The 17,287-nt window shown below is 37.3% G+C and overlaps 2 protein-coding genes across 2 annotated transcripts; one reads left to right on the top strand and one right to left on the bottom strand.

The window, feature by feature from the left end:
* Positions 1–1,201: 1,201 nt before the first annotated feature.
* Positions 1,202–3,996, bottom strand: LOC136239081 (uncharacterized). Its single transcript, XM_066029819.1, has 2 exons — positions 3,786–3,996; positions 1,202–3,304 (listed from the first exon to the last, which is right to left on the bottom strand). Exons 1-2 carry the CDS (start codon positions 3,852–3,854, stop codon positions 2,111–2,113), a joined length of 1,263 nt encoding a protein of 420 aa, XP_065885891.1. The 5' UTR covers positions 3,855–3,996; the 3' UTR covers positions 1,202–2,110.
* Positions 3,997–10,009: 6,013 nt separating this feature from the next.
* On the top strand, positions 10,010–16,402 carry LOC136238463 (uncharacterized). Its single transcript, XM_066028993.1, has 2 exons — positions 10,010–10,142; positions 15,622–16,402. Exons 1-2 carry the CDS (start codon positions 10,077–10,079, stop codon positions 16,225–16,227), a joined length of 672 nt encoding a protein of 223 aa, XP_065885065.1. The 5' UTR covers positions 10,010–10,076; the 3' UTR covers positions 16,228–16,402.
* Positions 16,403–17,287: the final 885 nt, after the last annotated feature.

The raw sequence follows: 17,287 nt of genomic DNA, 5'->3' as shown, positions 1-17,287 counted from the left end.
ATTAGGAATTTTGCAAACGATCATTATAATAAAAAATGTTTTAAACAAGGGAACCATCACCTGAAACACCCAATAATTAGAACCTGTTAATCAGGGCACTTGAAAATGAGGACACCTGCATAATCTGGGCATTTGATAAAGGTCTCAAAGTATCCCTTAGCACATGTTTCACCTTATTGTTAGCTAAGTTAAGTAATCATTACAAAAGTCTCCAGTTCCTGTAATCCAAAGGCTGCAGCACGTGTTGCTGTCAGACCTTCAGTGCTGGACACTGTAAAGTACTAATAAGAATAAGAATAATACCAACCTGGAAGGATACCTTGATAATCAGGAACCTTTTGGTTGGTCTCAAAGCTAATAAAGTAGGGATGGCATCCCCCACTTTTCTTGTAAAGCTGTGTACCGCCATAGTCCACAAATAATAATTGCAATATCATTTCCATGTTCTGTCTGGGAATTTTTAAAGCTTCTCCATATAGTAGGCTGTTTTATCATAGATATTAGGTGTGTGCTCTAATATCTATGGTTTTATCCATGCAATAATGATGATGACATACTTATGGAATACTTACATACTTATGATGATGACATACCATAGCTATAATGATGACATACTTAGTCCTTATAATGACATGTAATTAACTACATATACCTTCAAAATTAATTAAAATTCCATCATTGTTGTCAAAGACTAATTTATGCATTGTAGCCATGGTAACTATACACAGTTCCATAACCCACATGCATGAGGCAACAGACATTTTGAACAACTCAACACTGAAAGATGCATGAAAAAATATTACACATGCCTAGATTAAAAGTGTTCTACGAGGATCAAGTTACCACGGGTTTGGGACTTCTTTGTGCTCAGCAATGTTTCAGTGCCAGGGCCCTGCTATGCATACAATATAAACAGGCCTTTAGGATTCTTGGGATTCCATAGTGGGGTAAAAATTATAAAAAACAATTAACTCTTGGTATGAATAAGTACAAGATTGAAAGCAGAGAAAATTCTGAAACCTAAGGCTGTGTGGCACCATTGAATGTTGCCTGCATGAGGATCAAAGAAGTTGCTACACCTATAGCTGAGACATTTTTGAGTTTGTGTCAAGGGCTCAAGGTCCTGACTCTTTGATAGATATACTTGCGACAGCGCTCATGGGATGGCAATTAGTAACAATTAAGGGTTGAGGGTATACATATATGTGCTTCACCAATAAACTACGTCTTTGTAAGAATGTACAGAGAATAATATACCTTTACTGACAATGTATGCATAGCAACATACTTTACCACACAAACACTGATGTGAATTTAATCACTACATGTCTGGCTAATGGTGTGTGCATTTCATGATACAAAAGTTATGTTTGTTTATACAGTTACACTATAGCTACGTCAGTTAGTTGCTTCATTAAGTAGCTAGCTACATATAGCTGGCTTCTTAAGTCCTCTTCATCATATCTATGAAACATTAATGCTAGTATTGATGAGTGATGACTAACCTATTGTAGTTACTTCCTTCAGTGCTTCATAATAATTATTGCTATTTCCAAATTCTATAAACATTATAGTCTCCAGAGTTGGTTGAATCAAAGGACTTCTGTGAATTTATTTTCTTGCCCTGTGAAGGGAAGCGTTGTCTGTATAGTCTCATCTCATGCAGTTATACCATTGTTGTCATCATTAGATTAAAATCTTTATTGTGACCGGATTTACGAAAAGTACCTTTCACACACAAAATTTTACCCATTTTTTGAACTTTGAAGCCTGTTATTGCATATAATTGTCTGAACTTTTCCATGAGTGCAGCTAAAGTATCTGGCTGCATTTTGAAACTAAATCAGTATAATAAGTCAAGTGTTACATCATTTTGTTTGCTGACAAGTAAAATGTGTAGAAGAGGTGCCTTTTCAGAAATCCAGTCACCTATAGCTAATCATGTTCAGTACCGACTATACAATTACTAATCTGCATCATGTGAAAAATGTATACACTTCAGTAGAATTTTCATAATACACACATTGTGAGTCACTGAATATGCCTTCGGTTCCTTGCTCTGTGGTTGTTTACTATATATTCAACTATTTATATTGGAGTATTTACACTACTAGTTATCCCTCTCCTCTTCTGTAGACAGGTGTATATGGTTAGCATGGTGATATTGGATGGATTCATGTTCCTCTTCTGATTCATCACTGCTTTGCCAATCATCCAGTTGAGTGTTTTCAACAAAATGTTGCATATCTATATAGCCAGCAGCAAACATAAGAAACAAGGCAATGCGAGTTGGACTACCGTATTTGTTCAGCAACTGAACATGAAGTGATGGCTCCTCCGATGATGTATTATCATCATCATCTCCCGTTAGTGACACACTGTCTGTCTCTACTACTGCCAGTGACCTACTATCATTAGTCTCTGTACTTGGTGAATTATTCAAAGTCTCCATCACTGGTGATTTACCTAAGGTAGTCTCCATTGTGCACGTGATTGGTGACTCATCTATCACTGGTGAATTGCTCTCAGTCTCTCTTGTTGATAAGTTGCCGTCAGGTTCTGTTGTTGATAAGCTGTCAGCTTCTGTTGCTGATAAGTTGTTAGTGTTAGGTTCTGTTGTTGATAAGTTATTGTCAAGTTCTGGTGTTGGTTGATTGTCCTGAGCTACTATCATTGATAGATTACCATTAGTTTCAATTACATAACGCTTCTCATCAGCTTCTATCACTGGTGATACGTTGTCAGCCTCTGTCATTGGTAATGAGGTTGCTGCCTTGTCAATCATTTCTACAATGTCCTTTGTCCTTATTTGTGACTTGTCGTCACCAATCTCTGTCAGTATCATTGTTGACTTGTCATCCACTGAAGCATTGCCCTTTGTCTCCATTACCGGTGACTCGTCATCCTCTGCCAGTGACTTGTCACAGTCAATCTTTGTTGTTAGTGACTCCAAACTGTTCTCAGTCTCTAATGTTGGTGACATGTTATCGACTTCAATCATTGATAACAGGTCCCTGGCCTCCATTGTTGATGGTTCATCCTCTATTTCTATCAATGCTGAAATGTTTTCAGTCTCCGCTATTGGTGGTTTGTCAGCACTAATCTCTGTTGTCAGTAACTTGACCCCTGGTTCCATTGTTGATGACTTTTGGTCAATCTCTGCTGTTGGCAATTTGTCTCCCTCAATCTCCATACCTGATTTTTCATCAGTCTCCATTGTGGGTGACTTACCATGAGACTCCGAATCTTCAAAACTTCCTATCAATACTTGTCTCCTTGTAGGTAAAGAATCTTTCTTCATCGCCTGTTGATACATGTCAAGCAGTTTATTACAGCTAAGCATTGAAGTACATAGCTGAGGGCTCTGTAGCTAGGCTACTGAACCCTCAGTACATACAGCATCACACCAAAGTGTACCAACATGCACCCACCAACAGGCTCAGCAACCAGAAGGTTTCAAGGACTTAATAATATTGTAGCACATGTAGCTGGGGGCGAGACTATACATGATATACTTGTAGCAGCATCAACAGAAGTCAGTCAAGAGCTTGTTGACTCATCATGCATACATCCGCATTAACCATAGCTAACATCTGTCCGCTTTTTTTTCCTGCTTTTAGCTAGGTCTCTTGTGTATACTAGCTATATGGCTATATTATATAATTTTTATCAGTTGTGCTACTACAGAAATTATAGCTTGACAGCGGACTTGCTAAGGCGAGTCATCCTCGCCAGAGTACTACCATCATCCTCAACGGCTACATTACTGAACAGACCACACTTACGAAAATCGTCGTGATGATGATGACGACGGTTGTGAAGATAACAGCTAACAGCGAAAGTAAAATCTCCATGATGACTTAATAACTACATGTCGATAAAGCACTATTTAAGTGACAACAGTAATACACACTGCAGTAGAGTGTCGCGTCGACCAACTTTACTAGTAGGAACAGTAGGAACTTGCTTGCGAACCTGACCGGCTTCACACTACTCACGTGACCGCCACTGTCACGGTCGGGCGCCGCCGATTACGTGTTTCAAGAAACCTCTAATATACAAGTTAACTTACAGGATTGGGCAGAGTTTGCCTCTCTGCCCACTGTTTGAATGTGAAAACCTTTTCTTGTATTATTGATATAAATTACCAATTAACAACCCTTGTGTATTAAAAAAAAAAATTTTTTTAAGTGAAGTTAGCACTTACTAGTTACTTTGGCAGCACAGAAGCTCGAGAATAGTGAAGTGAGTCTTCATTGTTTTTTATTATTAGTACTTTACAGTGACCAGCACTGAAGGTCTGACAGCAACATGTGCTGCAGCTTTCCAGCACTACAACTTCTAGTTCCTGACCCACTTGCTAAAAATAAAGCAAAGAATGCTACAATAACCGAATAACGGTAATACCACTTTTAAAGCATCACTCATAGGCGGTGGAGACGGGGGCCACACTTTTATTGGACAATGTTTGCAAGAAAAGATCGAGATACTCTAATAGAACAGTCAACTACTCTAATAGAACAGTCAACTACTCTAATAGAACAGTCAACTACTCTAATAGAACAGTCACTTTTACATTTTCTTTAAAATTTGAAAGTAACTACTTAATTTATTTGCAAAAGCATAGTAAAATAGTTTAAAATACTATTTCAGAGTTTCTAAAATATGAAAAATTTCCTGGGGGCAAGCCCCCAGATCCCCATGGATAGTATTCATATCTCACTGTTGTATGCTTCATACTCCATTGTGTAAATTTCAGTGTCAAAATCCCAACCCCACTCTTTGGTCTGCTCCACTGCCTCTGGCATCACTTACAAACAACAGTAGTCTCAAAAGAATATGTGGTCTCTATATCATGTAGAATGCTCTTTTACATAGTTCAATGTCTGCATGAAACCTTTCGGTTAGCTATAGTTACTGAACTAAAGCCATTTAAATGTTTAAGGTGCCTTGTTATAGTTAGGTCCCAGACCCATTAGTAACTCAATACTGTCATATTGGAAACTGGTTACCTTTGAAAAATCCTGCTTATACCCTTTTACAGCAGCGAACTAGATAAATTTGAACAAAGATTTTATAGGTTGCACCCGACTATTTTATTAGAGTAGTTTACTGGTTCTTCAAATGTTATTAAATATTATTATTATTATTATTGTTACTGAGCAGACAGCACAGCTGATATGTTCAACAATAATCCGGCACAAAATGAATTTATCTACGTAGTTACAAAGATTATAGTTTTTGAGTTCCATACAATGTTTGCAGTTCTGCCGAAAAAGAGTCAATATTTTGCACTCGATTATGGTAGATGGTAAGTTGTTCCAATCCTTAATTGATCAGGAGTAAAAGCTCTGTTGGTATGAATAGGTGGATGAGTTTGGTAGAATAAAACGATGTGGGTGATATAGTCTGGTGGATCTTGTCATAAGGTGGAGTTCCCTCTAGCTGCTGCTTTACATCAGTTCTCTCATTAATAGCTAAATTGTGTTACTTCTGGATTTGCTGTGATCTTTTTAAGAAGTTAGAAAATCTCAAAACAATATGTGAATAGAAGGGAAGTTCCCATTGAATCGAATATGTACACATGATTGTGTATAAAGACCATGAAAAAGAGTTGTTACTATAACATATGAATTCAATTTTGTAGTCTCAAACCCGGATTCAGATGTCAGCAGGAGCATGCAAACAAACATAATTATAATCCAAAGACTGAAACATCACCTGAAATCTTCATCATCATTGTATATGATTGGTTAGTGTTTCAGATGTGATCATGACTCACAAGTCATTAATACATAACTTTACTTCCCCACCTCATGACATGCAGTGTTAAACTGTTGGTGTGACATTTATGACTTATATATGTAAAAATTTCAGATTTGCTTATTTATTCGTGTGGCAGCATGCTCACAGGCCTTCCAGTAAGACTTGGGCATATTTCACATCATAGCTATGCATGCACCATATATAATAGCCAGCATAATAAAAGCATTATAGACTAGAGTGCTATGTTAGCATAATGGGAAGCAATACCCCCTAAGAAAGCAGTCAGTGGAAACACTCAAATGCATCGTAAATGGCTCCTTAGATCAATACTCTCTAATCAAATGTTAGGAGTATAATGTAAGTATAATGGAAAAACTGAAGCAAATATTTGAGCATATTTTACTCATAGGTCATCACATTTTAGCTCACTAGCAACTACAGTGCATACAATTAGGCAAAAGAAACCATTGAAACAGACGCGCTGTAAAGCATTAATAAATAAAAAATAAAAAAAGCTTGCATGGAATGTTAATTATATGGATAGTTGGATGCCTGTGATAAGACGTCAGTGACACACACACACACACACACACACACACACACACACACACACACACACACACACACACACACACACACACACACACACACACACACACACACACACACACACACACGTGCACACACCACATACCACACACACACGCACATACACACGTGCGCACACACACACACACACGCGCGCACACACACACACACACACACACACATGCACACACACACACATGCACACACACACACACACACACACACACACACACACACACACACACACACACACACACACACATAAACACACACACATACACACACACCGCACACACCACACACACACACGCGCACACACACATACATACACACAAACACACACAGTTACACATCCACAGCTATAGATATACAATTAGACACAGGGTCCTTCTCCATAATCAGTCCACACCTGCACGCAGTGGCTGGACTATTTATTATTCTATGATGATGTAATGAATGTGTGTGTGCAAAAATGCATGTGTTGTGATCTGTGATGATGGTCAATAATTGTTCATGGGATATGCATATTGCATACATGTGCATTCTAGTACTTCAGACATAGCATATACATACAACAACCATGCAGTAGCAATATATCCTGGCTAGCAATCAGCAAACTGCACCTTACACACATGAGATGCTACTAGGAGGTGATGTTGATAGTTTAAAGTTAAGTATGTGATGTTATATACTTCAGTAGTAAGTTAATAGGCATATAATGGGTAATTACATAGTTACTTTGGTTACCTGGTAACAATGCTATAAAATGGTAATATATTCCACATATTGAGCCATGCAGGGGATGATGAGAAAAGACAACAATACTGCCATTGCGGCCGATAACTAAATTCTGCTATTATATTCTCTGTACTATACTTTTATTGCTGGAACCATACTTCATTTTTTTGCAGTAATAACTTCTATCATAGCTATAAATCTATGTGTTGCTATTAGAGTATCTCGATCTCACTAATCATGAAATAAAGACTTCACCATCATCCAAAGTTGAAGCTCTCAACCTACAGTTTTATTAATAGGGAAAATAATAATATTCCATCAATTAACTTCCCCTAACATGGCCAACATCAAATTCACAACACAGGGAATTGTGAACTTATTACAAGAATTGAAGCCTGGTAAATCTGCAGGACCAGATAACATCCCTATCTATACACAATCGTACCAAACAGACATACTATCAAATGATTGGCTTACTACCAATATTGTTCCTGCATGTGTACAAGAAAGGTGATAAAAGTATCCCTGCAAACTATATATAGGCCAATATCTTTAACCTCAGTGTACTGTAAAACCATGGAACACATCATTTGCCACCATATCTTAGATCATCTGAGCACAGAATATTAACCCAACACAGCATGGGTTCAAATCTGGTCTTTCCTGCCAGACACAGTTGATACTCCTCGTAGATGAAATTCTTAGAGCAATGGACCATGCAGCATTATCAAGTTGATTTAATAATGTTAGACTTTTCTAAAGCTTTTGACACTGTAGCTCACAAAAAGACTATTAAGTTAGAACATTATGGTATATACAGTCAAATACCCATTGATGGATACCAACATGGCTTATTAATAGAACCCAGAAGGTTGTCATGGATGGAGAGACATCTACGAATTTGAAGGTTTTATCTGAGGTTCCACAAGGAATGGTTTTAGGTCCACTGAAGTTTTTATTGTATATCAACAATATAAATACTAGAATTACTTCATCTATCCATTTATTCACTGATGACGGTCTTCTATTGGAATGGATTAAGCAGTGGCAAATGATATTAAACCCTGCCAAATGTGTTACTTAAACTGTACTTGATCATTATCACCCGGCTATCCTTGGCTTCCTATTCTATCAATAATACACTCTTACTGTCACTGGAACAACCATGTGTGTTGTTACATGACATGGAGTTACATGGTTAACTCCATGTACTGGTCTAAACACATTCAAGAAGTAAGGTAAGCAAGACATTAAATTTTGTGAAATGAACATTATACAAATGTAAATCATCTGTTAAAGTTGCTGCATACACAGACCGATACTGGAATATGCAAATGTTGTATGGGATCCACACCAACTGAAATGGTGCAATGGCAAGCAGCTAGGAAGATTGCACTGAGACTAACAAGCAGTGTATCTGAAATGATGAATGATCTCCAGTGGTAGTTTAACAGATTAATTATTTTTTATAGATTTTTACATCAAGATCCACCTGACATAAGTATCCCAGAGCATTACTCACATCACTCTGTCTCACGGCCAGCTATAGCTATACACAATTAGCTATAACACCATCAATGATTAATACCACCTTTAACATCATCCAACTATCAGAAAAGCTTGTTCACTCACACCATTACATTCAGGGGCAGTGGAGCAGGCCAAAGAGTGAGGGGGCCAGGTCAGCTGTAAGCTGAAGACCCACAAAAAAGGTAACTATCTGCTGACAATAGCTGCTTTCCACTAATTTCCTTATTTATATAACTACACATACGTAGTTTAGTAGCTTGCTACACTGCTTCTCTGAATATTCTGACTGCTCTATTAGAGTATCTAGATCCTGACTGTTCTATTAGAGTATCTTGATTTTTTCTTGCAAACAGTATACCACAAAAGTGTGTGTGTGTGTGTGTGTGTGTGTGGGGGGGGGGGGGGGCGTGGCACCCCACTCCCCCCGTCTCCACCGCCTATGATTACATTCATTGGAATAATTTAACGAATGAAATAATTGAATGTTCTACCCTAGATGAATTCTCGTACCACCTAAGTATTTTTATCAGTATTAGTATTAGTATTTATTTAGGTTTACAGGTAAGGAGGCTCAAGGAGCCTGTAAAGCCTGATCTTTACAAAAATTATAGCCTATTAATATTACAACATAAAAACTATACAGATTATACAACAAGAATTAGTTTGTCCCTGTTGTAATTGTAATAAGTCCCCCAAACCTCCCAACTTTGATTATCTGTAACCCTTGCTTAATGAGTTTTTATATAATGTAAGTAACTATAACTAATCTTAATAACTACTTACTCCTGGCCACTGGCACTGGATGCCAGTGGACCTTCAGCATACACTAGATTTTAAAGACTACTAATGTTTATACTGTACGTATCTAATTGTTGTATGTATGCTGTAAAGCAAATAATAAATAAATAAATAAAAATTAGCCAAATAATTAGTAATCATACAGTAAAGTAGACCATGCGGCTACAGTCAAGTAAATTTTTAAAGTCATTCAATGGGAGCATTAACTACGTGATGAGGTAGGTTATTCTAATCATTAATAGCTTTATGATCATGTATGACTAGCAGCTGGACTGAACACTTTACTTAGACAATCATATAATTTTACAATGTATTGTGTTATTATTTGGGGTTGTACAGTTGCACCCCCTGTGTCGTATCAGCCATATGGCTGTCTGCAGTTATGATCAAATCCAAATCCAAAATCATGCACACCTTGCACGACATGTTCAATTTCTTTTCGCACAGGCGCATTCAGTTTGACCCAGGAAAAGTTACAGAGGTCTTGAGGTTGCTTGATACACACTACGTCGCGCATGTGCAGCAACTAGCCAATGAAATTTAAGCAGCATATTTGAATTTCACGAAGAGTAAATTTCATTGGCTATATCTGTTGCACATGCGTAATACGACCGTGCCACTTGACAACCTCAAAACCTCTGTAGTCACGTTCGAAGATGGTTAGACCTCGATCGCTATCAATATGCGTATTGCTAGTCTTGTCAGTTGCTGCTCAGGCTCATGTAAGTTCATTCTCTCAGCAGTTGTGATATTTATACTATAATTATTAATGGCTGATACGTGGCTCAGTAGCGGCTACTACTACGTATTAGCTGTACATAATGATCAGTAGGGACAAGTAGGGAAACATGATCAGTTGTTAAGCACCATGCACGGCGACACAAAACATAGTACAAGCACTAAAGCCCTGCTGGCTAAAGGGCGTGGTCAGAGAAGGTTCGGCTATTAAGAAGCGATTTTGTGCTACAGAGAAGTAGTTTGATCACTAGAAGTTACTATCTTTTACTAATACAACTCGTTTCAGGCTTAAATTCGCTTACTGCTTTTCGATTTAAAGTAAGCCGACTGGTTTCCGGAAAGCGGTAACCCGGCCTGGGCGTGGTTCTGAGACAAATATAGCTCGAAAGTGCAGAGGCGTGGCTACAATGTAGGCAGGTGAGGCAGTTGCCTCACCAAAATTTAATATTGGTGACTGAAGTCACTGAACTGAGAGCTACATTGGACCTTTAGATGCATTGAAAGCTTGCATTAACAAAGTTTAGAATAATGATGCTAAACTATAAATCTCTTCTTCAAAATGCATTGGCTCACTGATACACATCGATCTATTCTAATACAGTAGTCAGTAACTCTAATAGAACAGGCAGGTAGCTATTCAATATGACTGTTTTATTAATTAGATAGTAGATAAGAGATTCGTTTGCAACATCTTTTACTTATAAACAGAATTGCTGTCCATTTATAAAGGGTAAAATAAGGCATAAATTTTGAGCATATTAAATTTTTGAGCACTGCAGCATAGCATAATAGGTAAAATTGAAAGCATAATAGGCTGATGCTTACTGATTATCAACTTCGTTGTCCTGCCTATTTCGATGTCTCTGTCTGCAGCACTAGTACTATTCAGCCTGCTCATATTTCTTCCTCCACTTCCAGTGCTGGGATGGCTGCTGCAGCTGGAGAGGATGCAAAGCACCTTGCTATTGTAGAGAAGGTATATAGGGGGTCATTTCATTCCACTATAGTTGTGGAATGTTTTGGGATCTGGGCACCTTTTGCTTTGTCAGTTCTTCATTCTAGTGCTGACCGTACCACCACCTGCAGTGGTATTTCACCACAAAAGTGGCCAGAAGAAATGTACTTCAACAACTTTCTGTATGTTCATGGATGAATAATGCCAGAATGATTTTAAGGGCTTTGCAATGTGTTGATGATGACTTTCCCCTTTCCCTATACTTGTACTTTCTTTGTTGTAGTTATAGTTTGTTTTGTAGATTCTAATTGTAGTATTTGTTGTCATGTCAGTATTTGTTTTACTATTGCTGTTTGTTTTTTATCAGATGAAACTGACCCCAATTTTATGTGGTCAAAGTCTTGACCGTTTGTGACCTGTGACTAAAGTTTTCCCAATCTTTGACCTGTGACTTATGCACTTATCAATGCTAAGCCCCACTAGCTACCCCCTCCTGAGATTACAGGGATTATAGTGGGGGATCATGATTTTGGCTCCATTTGATCTGAAATTCTAGATCTGCCTCACTATAGTTGACTGTTTGAAATTTTTGGCATTTGTTTAACTTGCAATTACAAGCTACATGTTTAAAGAACTAATGTGTTTCCTAAAGTGTAGTGTAGCCATTCTATGCATGCACAGGTAATTGGAAACAATGGAAATGGAAACCGGAAATGGTCAAATCGTCATATAAATTTATCCTAGAGTAAAACCCTTGTTTAATGGCCACCTCTTAAAGACCTCAAAGACCATCTCCATATATACAAAGACCACTTAGATCTCACAGATGGCTAAAGCATTTATAAGACCACTTCATGGTCACTTTTTAATAAAGTCCACCCTCTTTTACATTGTAATAATAGCTAAGTTGCAAGCATCTATTTCATGACTTTAGCTAGGTCAGCTAAAAGAAGACTAGGCTCTTATATAAGATCATTATTTCCTTATATGAGACCTTATTTTTCTTTGATACAGTTATAGGTTACAGTGTACTAGCTATGTTTCACTTGCATCAACTAGTTTTGTATGATACAAACAAAGTGATGATAACACAGATAGGAAGTGGATCAAAATATGGTAGATGGCATTTACCCCTTCCTATGAGCCTTGAAATACATGTATGTTCAAAACTTATCAAATATTCCATGTAAAAAAAAGATGATCTTTGTAAAGAGGTGACCATGAAGTGGTCTAATCAATTAGATCAAGTCTGCCTTAGCTATTTTTAGAACCTAATTACAATGTGGCCTTTGTACAGAGCGAGGTACAGAGGTAAAAAGAAGTCTTTAAGAGGTGTTTACTCTAGGATGCATGTATATAACGATTTGATGATTACTGTTTTCCATTTCCACTGTTTCCAATTCCCCGGATTGACCACTAGTCGTGCCCCCATGGGAGGAGAATTTAATTGTTAAAAAGTCAAACTTACCCCTCCCAACTCAGGAGGGGGATAATATTGATAGGTTCATTAGCAACTACTATATTGTAGTACTTTGGTTGGAAATTTTTATGCTTGACCATTGACTTGGTTTTGCGGGGGCATAAAATAAACTTGACCATCTGGTCACTTTTGTACATGGTGTTCCATGACCATGCTACCAGAATGTTAGTAGAGCCAATCAGACAAAACTGACACCAATTATTATTTTTTATCAGTGCTCGTATCAGTGCATTCTTCACCTCAGTCTGCTCATAATTTTGACTGGCACAATTGTTATGCCAATATTGGCATAAAAGCAATACTGTGATGTAATCTAAATGCATTCCTGGTGGGGAAATGTGCAACAGTAACCAGACAGTTTATTTACTGCCCCACACAGACTGTCTGTCACACAAGATTGGTGAACAATATAGCATAGCCAATAGGCTCTCATGGGCACAAATTACAAACTTTAGGTAAGAGTATCACATCGCCAGAACTTTATCATTTGGAATGCCTCTTTAAAATACTCCGATTACAAGTGCATGTGGAATGTGATAGGTGCATGGCTATAAGTAATAACACACGATTTTCAATTATCGGCATGCATGCCTTATATTATCAGTATATACTCCATTACTATTAATGCTTCAATTATTGGCACTCTTAAAGTGCCTGTTTATCAACCTTGCAAGCCTTACAAGATCCCACATGTTTCACTAACCACACTTATTAATCACTAAAAATCGTAGCAAAAAAATGTCCAACAGTAGAGATATATGAATTTTAAGCAATGACATGATGTGCACTGATGTACAAATAATGGAAATGTATAAAATGGCAGGGGCAGATCTAGAAATTTTCAGAGGGGGTTTCTGGTTCTCTGGAATTGCTAGTTGCAAGTTGAAGACAAAAAAAAAAGGTCACTACGTGGTTTTGAACATTGTGAAGGTGATTTCAAAAGCAAAAGTATCAAGTTAGCCAATAGAAAAAGCCATAATATGTATAACTCTTTGTAATTTTTATCACCTAGACGAATCATAGGGGTGCGCGCTATTTCAGAGGGGGTTTCTGGAAACCCCAGAAACCCCCCTAAAACCACCCCTGAATGGATTTGTCCTTACTGTGTATTGTAAACTCCATATTAGTAGATATAGCTATAGGTGGCCTATATCTACTAATATGGAGTTTACAATACACAGTAAGGACAAACCAAGCTTGTCCTGACTACCTCAGAACCTCAGAATAGCAGTCTCCATGTACCCATCCTCCACAAGGTCTCTAAGTTCAAAAAAATACACAACGCTGCTTCCAATATCAAGATCAGAAGTTTCCATAATGTCATCACTACTGTCTTGTATGGTCTAACAGAATTCCAGTCTCATTGACTATATACATAGCTAAATATGATGTAACTACACCATTATGTAATGTCAGTTAGTTGCTATGCTAATCACTTCACACTTTTGTACTTGTTGATTGCATGAACAACATTGTAACCATCTAAACCTGCACTCTGCTCCTGCCATAGCAGTATCCACTGATCTTTTAAATTTTTTTAAGGCTTTACAACACAAGTGCTGAAGGTCTGTAGGACACCTGGTCCAAGGAATAGTACCGTGAACAACCAGGCATGTAATTCTATCTTAATTTCATCGTCTGTCTAATAACCTGATTTTACTGTTCTAAACCTTTGGCTGGGCTTACAACAGCATCAATGGTGCTGCACATGTTGTCTGTCCACTGCTTTCGCTTTTGGGAGCATTAATTGATGGTAAAACTTGAGCAGAGCTGAGAGTAACCAAGGTCTTCCTTGCCTAGTCACATTTTCACTTCATGGAATCTCTGAACAGAGTTCACCCATATCCTCAACACCATTACAAGTGTACATGAACAAATAATGCAAGTATTGATAAACTTTGCAAATTCATAGGGCAGTTCCTTCCTCGATTTCACTTCCTTACCATTTTAATAGACAGTAATCTAGCTAAATGAAATCTCATAATAGTTTGCCGGTAATTGAGTGCTGCTAGTATCATGACCTGGAATGCCACAGTACGTGAACAATGAGAAAACTAGTGACTAGCAGAAAATCTTTATCGAGTTTAACTATAGCTATTTGTAGTTGTTATAGTACGTTAAATTAGAAAAATTCGTGCTTAAAGTAGGCAAAGTTAAATGGATACTACATGCAGCGAAAAATGGTGCTTAAATGCATTGGAATTATTTTACAAAGTCCTAAATGTGACTGGGCCTGCAAAAATAGGGCATGTGCATGGGCACAAAAATACCATAACAGGTCATATCTCAGCACTGGAATAGAATATTCACATTCTGTAACGTGTAATATATAGTTAATTTAAAGTACAATAAGGGTTGAAAATTGCATGGCCACAGGTCTATGACATAAAAAAAGTTACGTATGAGTCATGAAATTTTGAAAGACTAAGCAATTTTATGTGTCCACTATATATCTGACATGCCCTGTTTTCGCAGGCCCACATGTACAGTATTTAGGCTGTTTAATTAAGGGTCAGAGTTTTGTGTGTAAAAATAACTATCCCATACAAAAGTGTTTAAATTCCTGAATTTCAGGTCAGTTGACTCTACAATGAAAAGTGGTCATAATCCTTTCTTGTGCCTTCTTTTGAGAGATCACGCATATTGATATTATACCTATTTGTAGTTATCTTACACAGTTATACTGATGTAATTTCTAGATATGTGACTGGATTTGCGAAAAGGGGTCTTCCACACACATCCAATTTACCACCTTTGACAATCCATAACATCAGATTGGAAAATGCTAGTGGCTTGAAATTTGGTCAGCAGTGAGTACCAACATAGTGTAATAGTTGAAGAAAATTTCAGGCTTATAATATGTTACTAGAACACTATAAGTTATGGCTTTCCAAGTTCATAGAATTGGATGTGTGTGGAAGCGACCCCTTTTCACAAATCCAGTCACACATGTGCACTTGCATACTTTTAGTTGTCTAGTTTTCTATGGAAAGTGTTACTAAAATTCATTAACTGTACTTATTTACAGAAACAATACTTCTCAGCTGAATATTTGGCTTCTAACAGATACATAGCATCCAACTGTGAGCTGCTATCTGATAAATCTATTGAGTGTCACATTCATGGTCCTTTCGAACGTCTACTCAGTATGCCAGTACTTGCTGCAGGATATACTTCTGTTGGTACCCATGTGATTGCAGATGTTAAGTTGGGTATTAATCCAAAGTATGGAAATCAACGTGATAGTGATTTTTATATACTACTTTCTGACGGAACTGATGCAACTGGATTTCTTGTCCCAGATCGTTCTAATTACAGAAACCTAGAGCCCTGTTCTCATATAGAAGGCAAACCTGGAAAATCACTGGCAAACCGTAAAAATTATTACAATGGACCAAGAATAAATAGCAACAATCCAGTCCCACAAGAGTTTGGCTTCTTTTTCAGTACAAAGCAGAAATGGGGCAGCTGTGTAACTGCTACTGCTTATGAGGGTAGTTACACTACCTCAGGTCACTACACTGCTGAGTTACATGCTAACAATGGACTCTACTTGGATATCTACTCAGATAATGACCGTGGTGAGGTGTACAACTTCAAATATATCATCGTGGACATACAGGTGGACTACTAATTCTATATGCTACCATTAATGTTGCTAGACATAGTTTGTAAACTGCTGCGTGTAGCCGTGTACACATCCTGCTGCAAACTTACGCATACATGACTGATATTTTACAAACTGAATTACTAGAAGTGTTTTAGAAACCAAATATTTAACTTGCGCAACAGTGCATTATAGTTAACAATATAATGTGGGCATGTAATTCACCTTTGTCAACTTTGAATCCTATAGGTTCCTTGCTTTCCTAAATGCTAGAAAGTTTGCATCACTGAGACCTTCTTGTAATCAAGATAATAATGTTATGATGTGATATCCGCATCCACTGACTTGCTATCATAATTAAAAATTTATAATTGTTTCCTAGATAGAGTATCTGAATATAAACAAAAGTTAACAAACAAACAAACAAACAAGCATATGAGAGTAACTAGTAACATACCTCCTAGTTACTTTGTAAAAATTAACTGTAACTAAGATAAAAGTAATGAGTAACTAGTAACTCTTAGTTACTTTATTTAACTAACTATAATATAATCCAACTCTGCTTGTTATATTCTTAAATACTCTAATAGTGTAGTCACCGTATTATAGCAGTCAGCTACGTAAGCTATTAAAGCGCTCAGCTTTGGTACAAGTCACCTAGTAGAGAGTTTTTAATTGTGCACTTATTTTAGGCAGTTGGTTTTGGCATTATATACAGCAACTTTCACCTAAAAAACTACCTGTATAATCTCTCTAAAGGTGCATGTACAAGTGGTTTTGAAATTAAGCAAGTTTTCACTAAATCTGACCTTTATATCATTCTAATATAAAGTATTTTCAATTTTAGGACAATCGCCATCTGAGGTACACTAAAAGGACAGTGTTTCCAGATGGTGAGCCAGCCAGCCAGTGGCTAGTAGGGACCCGCCGATTATGCTCATTATTTTACCTATTATGCTATGCTGCACTGCTCAAAATTTTGCCTATTATGCTTAAATTAATGCTCAATATTTACCTATTATGCTCAATATTTATACCTCAGTTCTCATGTTTTTCTAGTAAATTTGCACTTTATGGGAAAACAGTA

Source organism: Dysidea avara, chromosome 11 (genome assembly GCF_963678975.1).
Source record: "Dysidea avara chromosome 11, odDysAvar1.4, whole genome shotgun sequence".
NCBI classification, from domain to species: domain Eukaryota; kingdom Metazoa; phylum Porifera; class Demospongiae; order Dictyoceratida; family Dysideidae; genus Dysidea; species Dysidea avara.
Note: the sequence above shows the minus strand (reverse complement) of the source record. Positions and strands in the feature narration are given on the sequence as shown.